General features: G+C 30.7%; 1 protein-coding gene across 1 annotated transcript; it reads left to right on the top strand.

The window, feature by feature from the left end:
• The first annotated feature begins 6,610 nt into the window (after window positions 1-6,610).
• Window positions 6,611-17,146, top strand: LOC131621854 (beta-glucosidase 12-like). The gene is made up of 13 exons (XM_058892895.1): window positions 6,611-6,818; window positions 7,144-7,213; window positions 7,565-7,623; window positions 14,083-14,158; window positions 14,266-14,343; window positions 14,445-14,532; window positions 14,617-14,872; window positions 15,127-15,242; window positions 15,826-16,043; window positions 16,135-16,166; window positions 16,271-16,373; window positions 16,557-16,665; window positions 16,746-17,146. Exons 1-13 carry the CDS (start codon window positions 6,660-6,662, stop codon window positions 16,915-16,917), a joined length of 1,536 nt encoding a protein of 511 aa, XP_058748878.1. The 5' UTR covers window positions 6,611-6,659; the 3' UTR covers window positions 16,918-17,146.
• The last annotated feature ends 55 nt before the right edge of the window (window positions 17,147-17,201 follow it).

Genomic DNA, 17,201 nt, shown 5'->3' with positions numbered 1-17,201 from the left:
ATAAATACAACCAATTTTTAAATTTGTCAAAGCCAGGTTTTCATTATTTGAGATCCTTGGAGGCAAGCTGAAACCAAATAGTATTGATATGCAATCATCAATACTTTGCTACAATTGTGCTCACTTGAAATAGAAATTGCCAAAATAAAAGTAGCAACTAAGTCCAACACTTAAAGTAGCAGCAATTAAAACTAAAACTGAAAATAGCATTTGACAAAACAAAAAACTAGATAGATTTGCCTATAATAAACTGCAACAGACTCTCAAGCTCCATAAGATGATTACAAATTTGATCTTCTCATTTTCTTGCAAAGAGAGCTTTAGTTTCACATCATGTTAATTTAATATTTAATCCAAAAATTATTCCTGCAAATGTGTGGCTTAAAGACCCTGTTCAACGAGATAATCACTAAGTTTGAGTGATACAATCTTAACAATTGTTACCAAGTTAGAGACTCTGTTCAACGAAACCCTATTCATTCTCGGGTTCAACTCAACTCGCTTCAGCTTTCGTTCTCATCACTCTTCAAAAAAACATAATTCATCGGAACAAAACTCGAAAAAAAAAACAACTCTTTCGCTTATTTCGATCCTTTATGTTTCATATTTTTACAACAATAAGGTGGTTCTGTGAATTGGTTTGTGAAGGAAGGTTTGCGCGTTTCTGCAAATTCGTTGATGATGATGTTGAATCCGCCGTTTAGAAGATGGAAACGCAGAAGAGTGAAGCAAAGTCAATCTAGTGGAAACCCTATTTTGTTACACTTATATATAGTTAGGGTACTTAATTAATTTTAGGTCTAAGCAGGTGTGGTTTCGGGTGCGGGTTTCACACTATCCAAACCCACCCCCGAAATATCGGGTGGCAACCGAACCCAAACTTAGTCAACTCGGGTTCGGGAAGCGGGTGGGTCCCGCGGGTTTGGGTCGGTTTGCCATCTCTAGGCTTGAAGCGGTTATTCTTCACACGCAATGCTAATCTCGAACTAAGAGGTTTAGCTATTCTTTGAACTAAGCGGTTAGTCTCCAAACCAAAAAACAAACAGGGCTATTTCTTCTAACCTAACTAGGGTTAGATATTGGTTGACCACATATTGAACCAAGATTTATACCACGGTGATCTCAAACAAACTAACTTTTTACACTTGATTGAACTCAGAAACCAAGAGAGATTTTATACTAGGATAATATCAAATCAATAGAGCTTTTAATCGGGTTGATTTCAATAACCATTGTGGGGATTTTCAACGGTTGATCTTCAAGAACCAAAATAGAGCCTTTTCATTGGTAGAGCTTGTGAATCAAACAAATACTAAGACTAATCCCCCAAATACAAATAAGAGTTTTTTTAATGGTTTAGCTCCAAAAGAAAATGATAACTTCCTAAGAAGTGATTATTTACTTGAGAAAAATATACTCGTGGTTAATTTACAATCATACCTCACCTAGAATAATATATTCACTAAGACTCAAGAACACTCTCAAAGCAATATGGATAAAATATGTGAGAAAAACGAGAATGATTTTGAAAGGTGATGACAGAAATGAAAAATGAGGGTTTTCACGTTTTTTTGGATGTTTTGAAATTATGGAGAGCGTAAATATTTTCTGGGATTACTATCTTTGATTTTAGCATTTCACAATAACCCTGAGTCTTCTTGATGAAGCTTGAGATATCTCCCTGTTTGTTTCCATCATCTGAGATGTTGAAAGTTTAAACCAACAGTGATCGTAAACCCCAAGTCTTCACTTGGTAGTCATTGGACCATAATATTGACTTTAAACAAATGTTTTTAGCTTGATTCAGGAGGATAGCTTGATCAATCATCTTGTGCATTTATGACCGCTTGAGCTAGCTTCTTCAATTATTTGACTTCAAGTTTTGTCATCATTAAAACCATGTCGCCATTAAAACTAATCAGCTAGTGATTTTGTATTGTATATTTCTATCCATAAGCTTCACGGTCTTGGATCACTTCTTAATTATACCTGCAAGTAGGCATGACAACAAAATCCATACCCGCGGGTACCCACCTGAACCCGCTTCGATGTTAATGGACAAAATTCCCTTTGACTGGAGTTGGGTTCGGGTTTGGGTTTTCCCCGATTATAAAATATGGGGACGGGTCGGGTAATGAGGACACTAGTACTTGCCCCGTTTATTTTATTATGTACGTTATTATTTATTTTTGATAATTTATAATATTAAATATGTGGTCAATATTTTAATAATTTGTTTTTTATTTATTATTTAAAATATATGAAATGCATGTATAAAATTTTTTAAGATTCTTTTATTTTATTATTTATAATGTGATTTGATTTTGGAAAAAATAAATACTTTTATTTAAAAATTGACTATACTAAATAGATGGTGGCAGTGCGGAGATACTCGAACCCGTTTGGGACGAGTTTTGGTTTTAATTCTCCACCTCCATTTAAGTTTGAGACGAAGAACGAGAATTGTTTGGGAATTCAGATTTGGATTTGGGGGAGGTAAAAACTGTCTCCGACTCGCCCTGTTGTCATGCCCTCTGCAAGCACAAACCAGTATGTAAATTTTGTGGTAAGGGGAGTAGATTAGATGGAAAGAAGTCTAACAACTAAAGGAAGAGAAAGACCATGAAAGACTATAAAAGAAGTTATTAAGAAAAAATTCGAGATTAACAATTTGGATAAAAGTTTGGTCCTAGATAAAACATTACGGCGAAAGTTGATCCATGTCGCCAACCCCATTTAATAGACTAAAAAGTTATAGCAATCAAAATAAGGGATCAAACTACATTTAAGCCTATTTATTTTTTAAAAAACTATATTTTATTCAAATTTATAAAAGTAATGCATTGAATGTCAAATTAAAGAGATGCAGGGTGATGTAGAGAGAGATGAGATAGACGTTTAATGTCTAACCTTAGAAAATTGGTCCCGTTTGATTTCCGAACTAAGTGACACTTAATATTTAATATCCTCCTACTTTAAAATTAATGACTTTTAATGTTAATAAATACAATAATTGAAAGAAAGATAATATTAATTTTATTAAATTAACATTAATATTATTGATAGATTTTTTATAATCATAAATATAAAATATAATATAATATTTTGAAACTATTATACTCCTTGTAATTATAATTAAGAAAGTTGACTAATTGTAATTAACTTTTTTTTAGATTTCATGTAAAATAGGTCAAAATTACTAAAACATATTTAATTGATGAATATTTATATTAATATGTTTAAATTAAATAAAATGTATATTAACTAGTAATACTAGAATTTACTAATTTTAAAGTTAGTGATTTTTATTTATAAAAATGACCAATATTTTAAGCTGTTTATAATACTAACTAGAGAATTTTTTTTAATATTTTAAGCTGGTTTCCCGTTTTGTACCGTTTATTTTTAATATAAATGATATCTTATTCAAAAAAAAAGAGAGAATTTTTTTTAATGAAAACTAAAAAATATAAAAAAAAATACGGGATTGAAAAAAACACTAGGATACTTTTTAATCCTAAAAAAATAGAAAAACAAACAAAATCGACCAATAATAAAACAAGCCAAAACAACAACCACCACAAAAGACAAAAATTAAATAAGGGGAAATAATAAACAACAAGGACCGAAAGAAATTGGAGAGAACACCAAAAGCCACCCAACCAAGAAGCAACCACAAACATGCGTGTTTAAATCCTTAACGACAACTACTTATTCAAGCACATGACAAGATCCATTAACCACCCTGACAAGGGGTAAGAAGCAGAGGAAATTTTACCAAAGAGTCATTTTCAAGATAAAAAAAACTATCTCTACCAATTTTTTATGGTAAATGTCACACGTGCAATGACAGGAGAGAGAGATGGTGTTAATAAGAGGTTTCCACGTGTTTTCTTACGCGATTAACACCCATCGGAAGCCCAATGTACTTACACAAAAAGGTCTTATACTTACAATGAAGAAATCCTCCCTCCATAACCAAAAACTCAGAATTGGTGTTAACCCCGATCCAGTTACTTTTAGCTAAATTCACCCACAACCCCAGGGCTACCTCAAAACCATAAATATTGTCTTAATAACCTATAAATTATCAACAAAAGCCTTTCCAAGAACAAAAGTATCATCCGCATATAAGGAATGGGAAACTACCAAACCAAAAGTTCATGCATTAAATCCTATAAAAGAACAATATCACCTGCCCCTTGAATAAACCACTCATACCCTCAACAACCATGAGAAATACTAACGGGTTAAAAGGATCTCCCACCTTAAGCCCTCTCTAAATGTTGATCTCTTAGGCTGGGAACCATTAAATATGATAACTAGGCTCCTAGAGAAAATACAAGCTTGCATCCAAGCACGCCTTATAGTACAAAAGCCTAATATCTCCAACATATAATCACAGAAACTCTAACTAATCGAGTCTTATCTTTTTCAAAGTCTATTTTAAAAATAATATAATCCTTTTAGACTTCTTATCCAAATTGACAAACTCGTTAATGGCCACTACCCCATGCATTAGTAGATAACTTTTGATAATAGACGACTAAGTAGATGCGATGATATTGTACAACATAGTAGACTGGCAAAAGAATCCTTATTTAAGATCAACGCCACAAAACTGACCAGAAGGATTTAGGTAGCGTGGCTTTGTAAAAAAATAATCAAACATTACAACCATATCCTCCTTAAGAAGTTGCCAAAAATTGTTGAGGAATGAAGAGTTTAACTCATCAGGGCCCGAGTTTTTATTCCCCTCTAATTGAGAGACAACTAAATATATTTTAGAAAGAATAAAATGATAAGTGAATCTTAATAGGTTTTTACTAGGGACAATTAAAAATCTAACCGTGTTTAAAGTGGAACTGTCAAGTGAAGGTTATAAAAACTTATTGGTAAAAAACCTAATGCCTCATCCTGCACCTCATCCACCTTCTCCATCCGAACTTTACCAACTTGCTAAGCTAATATGGAAATTCTTCTCATCCTTTTCTTCACACAGTCATGGAAATAACATGGGTTTGCACCACCTTCTCTAAGCCACATATCCTTGGATCTTTGGGAAAGTTAGGAGTGCTTAGCATTGAGGAAAGCCCAAAGATCGGTTAAAAGCCTTCTATAAACTATCTCAACTTCTGAGGTGATGGCTTCCTTAACTTTAAGATTAATCTTTCAAATATTCTTTTGAAGGAGATCGATCCTACCATATTGGGACCCAAAAACATATCTACTTCACCTCTTCAAATATCCCTTGAGAGTTTTTTCTTCTATAAGAACAAAGGATTTCCATCCCACAATAACATAGTTAACCTAACTATTGAACACCCACCTCAGAGAAAGCATTATGGTTGAATAAAAGATCCTTAAACCTAAAAGGATTAGGGACCTATAGCTTATTAGAATACCGGATGACCAACAAACAATTATCTGAAACATCTCTCAACAACACCCACTAAGAAGTAGCTCCCCAAAGGTCACATAAACCCTCATACACAAGGATCATATCCAAACCGATACCAGCTTTACCATTAGGGATACCAAGTAAATTGTCTTCCCAACAAAGGAAGTTTGAAGAGGTTCATATGAGCATACAATGACTTAAAAGCACTTTGCTAATCCAAATCAACTAAAGTCTAATTCCCTCAAACAACAAGACCATCTTCCACATAAATGAAAAAACTAAAATCCCCAAATTACCTCCACATCTCACCACCAATATTACCTTTACATCTAATAAGATCATTTGATAGAGCCCTTGTCCGCAAAAGAATACTTGGAATAGATATTAACATCAATTAGCTTTCCAATAGAGACATGCTCCAAGAAAACCTGACCCACAAAAGAAAACAACGACGTCCCTTTAAAACTACACCAAATGGAAAACATCACCCCTACTAAGTTTGGTTTTCTGAATCAGTATAAAATCTTGGTTATTAGACAAGATAAATTTATCCATAATATTAACTACTGTAAGTACTTAAGTCATCACTGGTAAGAATTTGATGAAGAAAAATCTTAAAATAATTTACTTTTATAATAAAAATATACAGATAATTTTTATTTTAAAAAATTAATAGTCAATACTCTTTTTGATTTTTTTTCCTTCGATAATAGTATAACTATTTGCAATTATTTTAAATAACTAAAAAACAATAAAGAAATGTTATATTGAAAAAATGAAAACAAGATTCATTTTAAAACAAACTATTTTTTTTTTCTTTCTAAAAACACTCATTGGAAAAGAGAAGAAGTAATGAGTCAGAAACTCTACTTTCATTTAAACTTAAAATGTATCATTTCCAAATAAATAAATAAATAAAAGACTCTTTGAAAAATTCAAATCCAGATAATAAAAAATCAATAAAGTTATATAGGATACTCTTACAATAATATTCATAGTAACACTGTAGTGGCCTGTTTTTTCAAAAAAAAAAAAATTCTTTAAAATAGATAATAATAAAAGAAATAAGAATCGAGTCAAAATTGAAACGTATTGTTTGTTTTTTTCTTTTAAATTTTGGTTTTATATTTGTCTGTTTCTTCAATAGCAATAACGACAAAGCTAATCTATATTTTTCTTTTCTCTTTCTTTTTACTATAAAAAGAACCACATTTTCACGATCTTATGCATCAAGCATAATTGTGAGCCACTCTATGCTATGGCATTATTAAGAGCTCTTTTATTTCTTTCTCTCTTCAATCTCTTCACTGCACTATCTTCTTCAGAAGCTGTCTCACCAATTCTTGATGTTTCTTCACTCAATCGAACCAGTTTTCCCAAAGGCTTCCTTTTTGGAACAGCTTCTTCATCATATCAGGTAAATATTTTATATAGTTTTTATCGATAAATATTATAATTTTTTTTATCATTGACATTTACGAGATTTGAAAATGAGATCTCTTTAAGTGATCTGAGTCCGGTTTTACTATACTGATTTAGTGGTGATTGACGCTAGATTTGATACAGAGGACCACGGTTCGATCCCCACAACTGCAATTGGGAGGGGTTGGACAGATCCTTTTTAATTTTTGTGAATTGATTAATATTTAAGAAAATTAATTATTAGTTTACGGTTTTCATAAAATATTTAAAAAACTCATTAAGTTTATGTTATTGAACAATTAAATTGAATATATATGCAGTATGAAGGTGCTGCAAAAGAAGGTGGGAGAGGACCAAGTATATGGGATACTTTCACTCATAAATTTCCAGGTATTTTTAGATTCAAATTACATTTTACTATATTTTTCTTTTTGGTGTTTGTTTATTTATTTTGCACAATGATGAGTTATGAGTTTGTCTCTATCTTAGACAGCATTTTTATTTGAAGATGCTGCAAATAGTTGCCAATCAAGTCTCACATGGAATGATTGTTTAAAAAAAAAGTGTAACATGGAATGATTATATATTATATAGATTTCAGTGTTATAAATCTTTTTTTTTACCATTTTATTTACTTTTTTTTATATAAAATTATTATGCAAGTTTTTACTACCTTTTTATTTATTAATTTTTTTTTTTTACAAATATAATAATTTAATATAAGAAATGTGCAATATGCAGATAAGATACGAGATAAGAGCAGTGGAGATATTGCAGTTGACCAATATCACCGTTATAAGGTAAGATACTCTAATTTTCACTTTCTTTTTTTTTTTTTTTTTCTCACATTTTATGGTCATAGTCAAAGATATTCATAATTTCTTTCTTCTCAATGGAAAATTGAGTAATACTAATCAATCAAAAAAATCTTGTGGAATAGTCAAAGTCAAAGATATCTTGGGACGGAAGCTATTTGCTTAATTTTACATCCATTATAAGATATCACTTCTAATACATATGTGGAATTAGTTGAGACACATTGAGTACATCTTTACTGAATGTGAAATTATATCTATAAGTAATTTTTTATGTTCAAAAATGAAAACAATCCCAGAGAAAAGTCATATAGTATACATACATATTTTTACAATTTCATTCAAACTCTTTGTTTTTTTATTTGAGATTCAAACTCTGGAAAAGAGACGGATATCTACATATATTCCTATTGTATGGATATGATTCGAAATATGTTCGTTAATGCCTATTTGATTAAAAAGAAACATGAATTAAGGAAACAAAAAACTCTTTTTTTTTTCTTCTGGATTTAACCTTTTCTTTAGACTTTATACTTGCAAATCCTGATAGAAATTTTGCAAAATTTAAATTTGTGGAAAAAAATCTGTAATAATATGAAAAAAGACATAGGACTTGATATTATATTCTTATGTATGTGAACCCACTAGTAATAATATGTAATTGTTAGAAAGTATAGGATAAGTATTTCTTTTATCGTCTCCTCAGGGATTGATGCGATATTATCGTCGTTCTACAGCTTAGTGTATTTTGAGTTAAGTTTAGGTGAAAGTTTGGTGACATGAAATGTAAATAGCATGCAAAGTAAGTAAAGACAATAAAATAGGGTCTGAAAACGATTTGAGAAAATTGTGTCAAGATTAGTGTTCGTTAGTTTGCTTCATATGTACTCTAATGATCATATATATGAACCTATTAATGATTAATACAACCACGTATCCTCTCGATACTGTTTATCTCTAAAGCAATATCGTGATTATTATCATATTAACCGTCAGATGATCTCTCATGCCGACAATCAACGTGATAATCTTAAAAGCTTGATACAAGTGATTATCAACTCACAAATCTATCTCTAGAGTTTGTTTATTGATAGATGAATATCTTTTAGGTCTAGCTTTGAAACATATCTCTCAATAGTGATCCAAAACAACAAATAAAACATAAATAACAATATATTCACCATATATTAATCATCAACCAAGTTCATACATAAAAGATCAAAGAAAATACATATTTACAAACTAACTACCTCTAATCTTGACACAAGATGAAACTTAGCTCTCCATAGCCATGGAAGCTTCAACAACAAGCAACAAATCAAGATTTAGTGGCATCAAACTCAAGAAGAATGAAGAAAGATGCTTGGAAATCTTGATTTTACACTTTTGAAATGGTTTTTCTCTCCTCTTCTCTTGCCCTGGCTTTTTCTCTAAAGTTCTGTTATGATAAAAGTTAAGTGAACCACACAAAATATCAAGTTTAAGTGGCTAAGCACAAGAGAGGAAAAAGTAGGTCCGCTAAGCGGGCTAGGTCCGCTAAGCGGAATAGCCAAAATATCTGTTTTGTCTTCAGGGTCCGCTAAGCGGACTCAAATTTGATGTTCTCCTTTGCCGAGATCCGCTAGAGGCCCGTTGAGCGGACTTGATGACCAAAAGTTTCTGCCTGCCTCCGCTAGAGCTCCGCTGAGGGGACCTTTTGGTGCAATTCTCCTTCTTTTGGTCTTCCAACCTCCTTGCAAGCTTGTTCCAATCATTTCTTTTCATTCCAACTTGCCAAAAAATGCTAATACCTATAAAATATATTAACAAAAGTTACTAAACTAACTTATATACAAAATAAACAAAAAGTTATTTATTTACATCCTAATACATCAAAAGGAAATCAAACTTGGCACAAGAGTTTAGAAATACCACAAAATTCATATACAAAATATATACAAATGGGATTCTAACAGTAATAAATGGGTAATATCATTTCATGGTGGTCCGTATATATTTTTGGGCCAGGATAGATTTGAACCAGCGTAGACATATTGCCAACGAATTTTCAGTTCATCCCTATTAATCTTCCAGTCATCGACTCAGGAAGAACAATTTTAGTCTTTCTTGATAATCCTTGATCCACTTTCTTTCGTAGTACCCTACCCTTAGAAGAAATTGAATCCTCACTGCCCCCTTGAAAGAGAGATGTCTTAAACCGCTAGATGATGGAGGCATCCTTGCCCAACTTCCATTCTACTATGTTCATAGCATGAAAAGTGGAGAGAGAGAGAGAGAGAGAGAGAGAGAGAGAGAGAGAGCATATCATATGAGAATGAGTAAGTTATATGAAAATGCGAGAATGTAATAATAGCCATATGATTTATATTTAATGGTTGACATTAAAATATATTTTTTAAAATTTGATTAATAATTTCTCTTTCCTCTTAATGACACTTGATTTATTAAAGATCACAATTTAATATCAACCATTCCTTTTTCAATCTAATGGTTTTTATTCATTCTCACATTCTCATATAACTTATTCATTTTCACTAGATATACCATATATATATATATATATATATATATATATATATATATATATATATATATATATATATATATATATATATATATATATATATATATATATATATATATACACACACACACACACATAATGTTTTTTATCCTAGCATGCATATGGATTACTTTCCATTATCTTCTTCTCTTCCTTAGTTTGACGACAATGTTTAATCAAAAGCTTTGTGAAATGAACCAAAGGAGTGTTGACGGTTTTAACACCGTTCATTCTAAACTGCTCAAACACTTTCTTCAATCAACTAGAATGAAATAAGAACAATTGATTCTTCTTGCGGTTTCTCATGATATCCATCCCCATGATTCGTTTAACTTCACTAAGGTCTTTCTTCTCAAATTCACCATTCAAGATCTCTTTGAGCTTACCGATCTCTATCTTGCTAGAGCTTGCCATCAAAATATCATCACCATATAGAAGGGGTGTAGAATGACCTTCTCATTCCTCTTCAATATGTATGCACAAGTGTCAAAATTTCTTCTTACAAAAACATGTTTAAGAAGAAATTCCTCAAATATATGATACCACTAACTTGAGCTTTGTTTCAACCCATACAAATATTTCTTAGCCTTATCTTCTACAAGACCTTTAAGTTGTTCTACGTAGATTGACTCTTCAAGGTGTCCATATATAAAAAAAAGATATTTTAAAGTTCATTTGTTTGAACTCAAGACTATATTGATTTATGATTTCCATAAGTATCCTTTTAAAGTAATGTTTTACCACAGGTGAAAATATTTCATTGTAGGAAATCCCTTCTGTTTGAGTAAAACCATTTGCTACAAGTCTTGCCTTAAACTTTGGTTATTCAATTCTTGGAATACTTTTATTCTTCTTTAAGATTCAGTTTCATTCAACCTCTCATTTTAGGTAGTGTCACAAGCTCCCAAGTATGGTTCTTCATCAATGAATTCATCTCATTATTCACAACCATCAATAATTTTTTACTATTTTTTTATTTTGAAGGCTTCTCTAAAGGTTTTTGGTTCTGATCCTTGCAACCCTTCTGAGTAGACGTACATAAATGGCTTACTAGAATTATGCACAACAGTCTCAAACTTTACCCCATGTTGTCTGCCTTTAGTGAAATTATCATAAAATTCTAGTTTGTTTACTTTCCCAGTCCCTAGAAAACCTTGTTTAACAATTCCAACTAAACCTCTTTCAATGACAGACCCCAATCTCAAATGCCACAACTTAAATTTATCAAGAATGTGTTAAGTAGCTACTGATACATGACTAATAGTAGGGGAATCGTCCCAAATGTAAAAATCACACATTTTCTTACCCTTTAACCATTATCAATGCGCCATGGGGAATTTTCAACACCCCACGTTCAATTCTAGTGCAGTAGCCTAGATCATAAACATTCCTATAGACAACAAAAATCGGTTAAGATTGGGGACGTACCTCATATTGCATACAAGGAACTCACAATCATCAAATATTTTTATTATGGTTGTACTAATATTGTGAACTTTGTAAGCCTTATTTTTTGCTAGTAAAAAAACTCCTCCTTATTTCAGCTCCAAAGTTTCAAAATATTATTTCTTTAGACACATATGATAAGCGAAAACTCAGTCGATAAACCAACTCTTCTCTGTATTCAAAATTGTTACCACTAGTGCATCATTACTTTCATAACCATCTTCATCTAAGGCATCCACAATCTAAACATAATCACGCTTACTCCCTCTTTCAGGATATCCTTCTTGAACTGACTGGTTTTTTGAAAAGTAAAACATTTAAACTTTGACTTATAAAAATCGTACACTTGGACTTAGACTTTGACCTAGATCTCTTTCCTTTCTCGTTTCCTCTATTCTCAACTTTGGTAACTTACGACTGTTTGGACTTCATCCAAAGTGATAATACCTTCATTGCCAAAAAGAAGGACATCATTAAAGTGCTCCAATGATCTGAGTATTGAACTTAACAAGAGTAAAGCATTATTCTCATCATCAATATTTAACTCAATACTTTGCAAATCATCAATGATCTTATGAAATTCTTCCAACTGCTCCACAATAGATTTATTCTCCACCATACGGAAGAAAAATGTTATTGTTTCAACATAATATGTGATCAATAAATTGGTCATATATAATTGTTCAATCTTGACTCACATCTCAATTGCAGTCTTTTTCCTCATGACTTTCCTTAATACTTTATCCATGAAGCATAAGATAACAACCCTTTTGATTTATCCATCATCTCATTCTTCTTAATTTTTGTGAGGTTTAGAGGCATCAATGTCTCCCCCTTCACGACTCCAAAATATGATTCATTAACAAATAGACCCGCTGACAATCTGAAAATCTCTATACTTGTCTAGATTTTCACTATCAACCAGCCTCTGATCCGCCTCGAAACATCGTCAGTTAGCTTTTCCATGTCGCCTCCTCCACGACATCACCGACTCTGTTGTGTTGTGTTGTCTCTGCTCGCCAAAAAAATAGCAATATTGAAATATGTTTTTTTTTCTTTTTCCTCACTTGAGATTGTAAAACATATTACAACAATAATAAATAATACAAAATATGATTTACCTTAAATTCAATAATTGTGTCGAACATAGAAGTAGAGTGCAACTCATAAATAATACAAGAATAAAATTTATCTTAAATTCAATAATTGTGTAGAACAAGAAAGTGAAGTGCAATTATTACCCCGTCTAAAATTGAGTATACTGTGAATGACATCATATAAAATAGAAATACATTTGGATGTTACCTTTGCTTATGTTTGTTCTTACCTATAAAGAATTATATATCTTTTCAATCATCAAGTTCTATATTTCATAAGCTAAATGAAATGTAGGAACACTTGTGTCACATATTCTAAGCATGTCATACATGGAATTTATGAAAGAAAGAATGCAATATATTTTATGCCACCATAAATTATTCAAAAGAAACTACTTATTTTAGCTTTTTCTTAGTTATATTTACGATAAACACTCTACACTCGTAGATAATGGCCATATTTTATAAAGCATTTTTCAGCATCTTGATTATTTTAAGCACCATTATCATTGATGTAAAATGCGTTTCACCAAAAGAAAACATTCTATAGTGAAAAATTGATTAAAAATGACCAATGCTATAAAGATATACATGATGAAAGTTTGATAAAAGATACTTTATCAACCAGTTCAATGATCCAAATGAATTCAAAATAAACATTTTCATTTTTATCAATGTTCTTAACTACATATAATTTAATTGAGTAAACCTATGTTTTGTAATTGAAATTTTGAATCACATCAAAACTTTTAACATGTGGGACAAAAAAACAATAACAATAAATCAAATGGCTTATGTGCAATAAAATGTAAAATATGAAAACACAACAAAAATGTTTATTTAATTCGATAAAATTTGATCTACTCTGCGGGAGAGAGTTACTATGCAATTCACAATACTTCAAAATTATTGCAAGAGATTACAAGATAAGTTACAAGAAAATAGTATTCATAGTTTTTAAGAATAAATTATATTTTCTATCCAAGTGTTTCTCAATATCTCCAACTCTTAGCAAATGAATTACACAAACTCAAGAAGTTTAAAGTGTTTTTCAAACTCCTTTAATGATTCCAAAGACTAGCGAACTTCAAAAAATAAAATCTTAGCATTTTTAGCCTTACTTATCACTAGGATTTTTACACCTTATGAAACTTGTCCTTAAAAAAATTGGGAGTGAACCATATTGATAATTATAGAAACCCTGAAAATTCAATACATGTAAATTGTCTGGCCACTCGTCAAAAAATTGGATGAGACATGTTTTTTTTCCTGTTTTTTTCTCACTCGAGGTTTTACGTCCCCTGCAATTGATTATTTTGTCTATTTTAAATATTGCAGGGAGATATTAGCATCATGAGGAATATGAATTTGGATGCTTACAGATTCTCAATTTCTTGGTCTAGAATTCTTCCAAGTGAGTTAAATATAAACCAATTAACTTTTATGTTAGTTAACTTAACTTAATTATGTTGATTTTGTACATTAATTTTTTTTCTTTAAATCTTAATAAAATATCAATAGAAGGACATCTTAACGGGGGTATAAACCAGGAAGGAGTCAAATACTACAATAATCTCATCGATGAGTTATTGGCTAATGGTTAGTATATTTACTTTCTTTGCCTGAATTTTCATTACACTTCACATTTCAACAATCCATACACCATGATAAACCAATATAATGGAGTATCAATATTGTAGGTCTACAACCATTTGTAACTCTATTTCATTGGGATCTTCCTCAAACTTTAGAGGATGAGTATGGTGGCTTCTTAAGCCCTCTCATCGCGTAAGTTATGCGACAAAAAATCATATTTTAATAGATCAACAATAATATTGTGCATTCATATCATAATATATGACTAATTTTCAGAAAAGATTTTCAAGACTATGCTGAACTTTGTTTCAATAAGTTTGGAGATAGGGTGAAGCATTGGATTACTTTGAATGAGCCATACACCTACAGCTTGGGTGGCTATGCATCTGGATTCTTTGCACCTGGTCGATGTTCAAAATGGTTAAGTCCAAATTGCACTGGTGGTGACTCAGGAAAAGAGCCTTACTTGGTTTCACATCACCAACTTCTTGCCCATGCCGCAGTTGTCGATTTGTATAAGAATAATTATCAGGTTTGTTATAATTTTGTTAAGTATTGCTCGTAACTTTGAAATCATAGTTCATTCAAAAAATAATCACACTTGGTCAAACATGTAAATAAGTAGTTTGCAATTTGTATTTGTATTTTCTCTTTTTTTTCTAGTTGTTGTTCTAACAAATTTAGATAAAAGCTTAATTTAAAGCCTTAAAAATCATACTTCTATAATGATGGGTGATTGTTAAAAAACCTAGTTGGCTAACAACTAAAACAATGATCTATATGCAGGAATCTCAAAAGGGCGTGATAGGAATAACCTTGGTGTCTAATTGGTTCATTCCATTTTCAGATAGCAAACTTGATCAAAATGCTGCTGAACGAGCAGTTGACTTCATGTTTGGGTGGTAAGTACATATATTTAAATATTATCCACTTAATATTGTTTTAACTAAAGTAGTTAGAATTTATTTATGATTAGTTGTTATTTGGTTAATATATGTGGAACTTGCTTTTTCCAATACTCTCACTCACGCTTAGCATTACTGGACTTGATATGATGATATAAATGGTAGATGATCTGAATCGGTAGACTTTAATACCACAATAGATTTTTAAACATTGTTTAATTCATCATTATAAAATCGACTTGTAAAATGAAAAGTGTCACTCCATATAATTTATAACCATACCTTATCTTTAAGATATGTGGTACTTGGTTTTTCGAGGAAATGGTGCAAGTAAATCCAAGAGTCAAAATACCAATATAAATAGAGATGGATAAATTTGCTTTCTTTTTAATTTCAAGAGTTTGAGTCCTATCAGGTGGACTAGATCCACCACTATCTATAATTAACTTCTTCATACTATCAATTTTAAAATAAATCTTTATATCATTAATTTATTTTTATTGCTAGAATTCTCCATGCTTCAAAATAATTTTAATTGTTCATCATGAATTTTTTTCTTTATTTGTAACATTGATTACAGGTTTATGGAACCGCTTACAACAGGAAAATATCCACAAAGCATGCGTTCTCTAGTTGGAAAACGATTACCAGAGTTCTCTAAGAAGCAAGCAAGACTACTTAAAGGGTCATTTGATTTTCTTGGGCTAAACTATTATACATCTAATTATGCTACTAATGCGCCTCAACTTAAAAATTCTAAACCCAATTACAACACAGATTCTCATGCTAATCTTACAAGTAAGAATGTCTTTAATTAATGATCACCACTCAATTTTTTTATACATTTTCAATTTAACGGTTAACTAAAATTTTGTTTTTATGATCGAAGCTGAGCGCAACGGGATTCCCATAGGTCCAAAGGTATGTATATGACCATGATTTTTTTTAATGACAAATATTAGTATTGTTAAAATTCATCTATGATAAATGTATATATAATGCTTATATAATAATCATCTTTATAGGCAGCTTCAAATTGGCTATATGTTTACCCTAAAGGAATTCAAGAATTATTACTCTATGTCAAGAAAATGTACAACAATCCTCTGATTTACATTACTGAAAATGGTAAATACATCTTATTTCATATTTATTATCCCTTAAATGTTGTATATTATATAAAATAAATAATAGATTGAATACATAACAATTTTGCTAAAAAGTTGTTTTTAATTTGTGTATGATTTTAATTTTAACATTTTGATCTAGCATATATGTGATCACAACTTCTTAAGAAAACTTAATTTGTAGGTGTCGATGAGTTTAATGATCCAACACTATCATTAGAGGAAGCCCTTATAGACACTTTTAGAATTGACTATTATTATCGTCATCTCTATTATATCAAATCTGCAATCAGGTAAGTAAATTATTTTTTATATATTTAAAACATAGTTTCTTTCTTATACCTAATTTAATTTATATATTTTTTACTATTAGGAACGGCGTAAACATAAAAGGATATTTTGCATGGTCATTGTTGGATAACTTTGAATGGTCATCAGGATATACAGTGCGCTTTGGAATCAATTTCGTGGATTATAAAAATGGTTTGAAAAGATATCAAAAGTTATCTGCGAAATGGTTTGAGAATTTTCTCAAAAGATATTAGATATTCTATACATGATATTTCTAATAAATAATATAATGAAACATATGAATCCAGTTTAATTTTAAATAAAGTTGTGATTGTTCATTCTCAAAATGACAATTATAATGCTTAAATTGCGACTTATTGTTAAGACATACTTGTTATTTTAGTAAATTTACAATCTAATATTATAATAATATAGTAAGATGTGTAATTTCACTTATGCAAATATATATAACTATTGAAAATATATTAATGTCTATCTATCAGTCAATTATTTGCTATACTATCATACTAGCAAGGGA

Source organism: Vicia villosa, unplaced genomic scaffold (assembly GCF_029867415.1).
Source record: "Vicia villosa cultivar HV-30 ecotype Madison, WI unplaced genomic scaffold, Vvil1.0 ctg.000011F_1_1, whole genome shotgun sequence".
Classification (NCBI taxonomy): domain Eukaryota; kingdom Viridiplantae; phylum Streptophyta; class Magnoliopsida; order Fabales; family Fabaceae; genus Vicia; species Vicia villosa.
The sequence above is the reverse complement of the archived record's forward strand: the minus strand, read 5'-3'. Positions and strand labels throughout refer to the sequence as shown.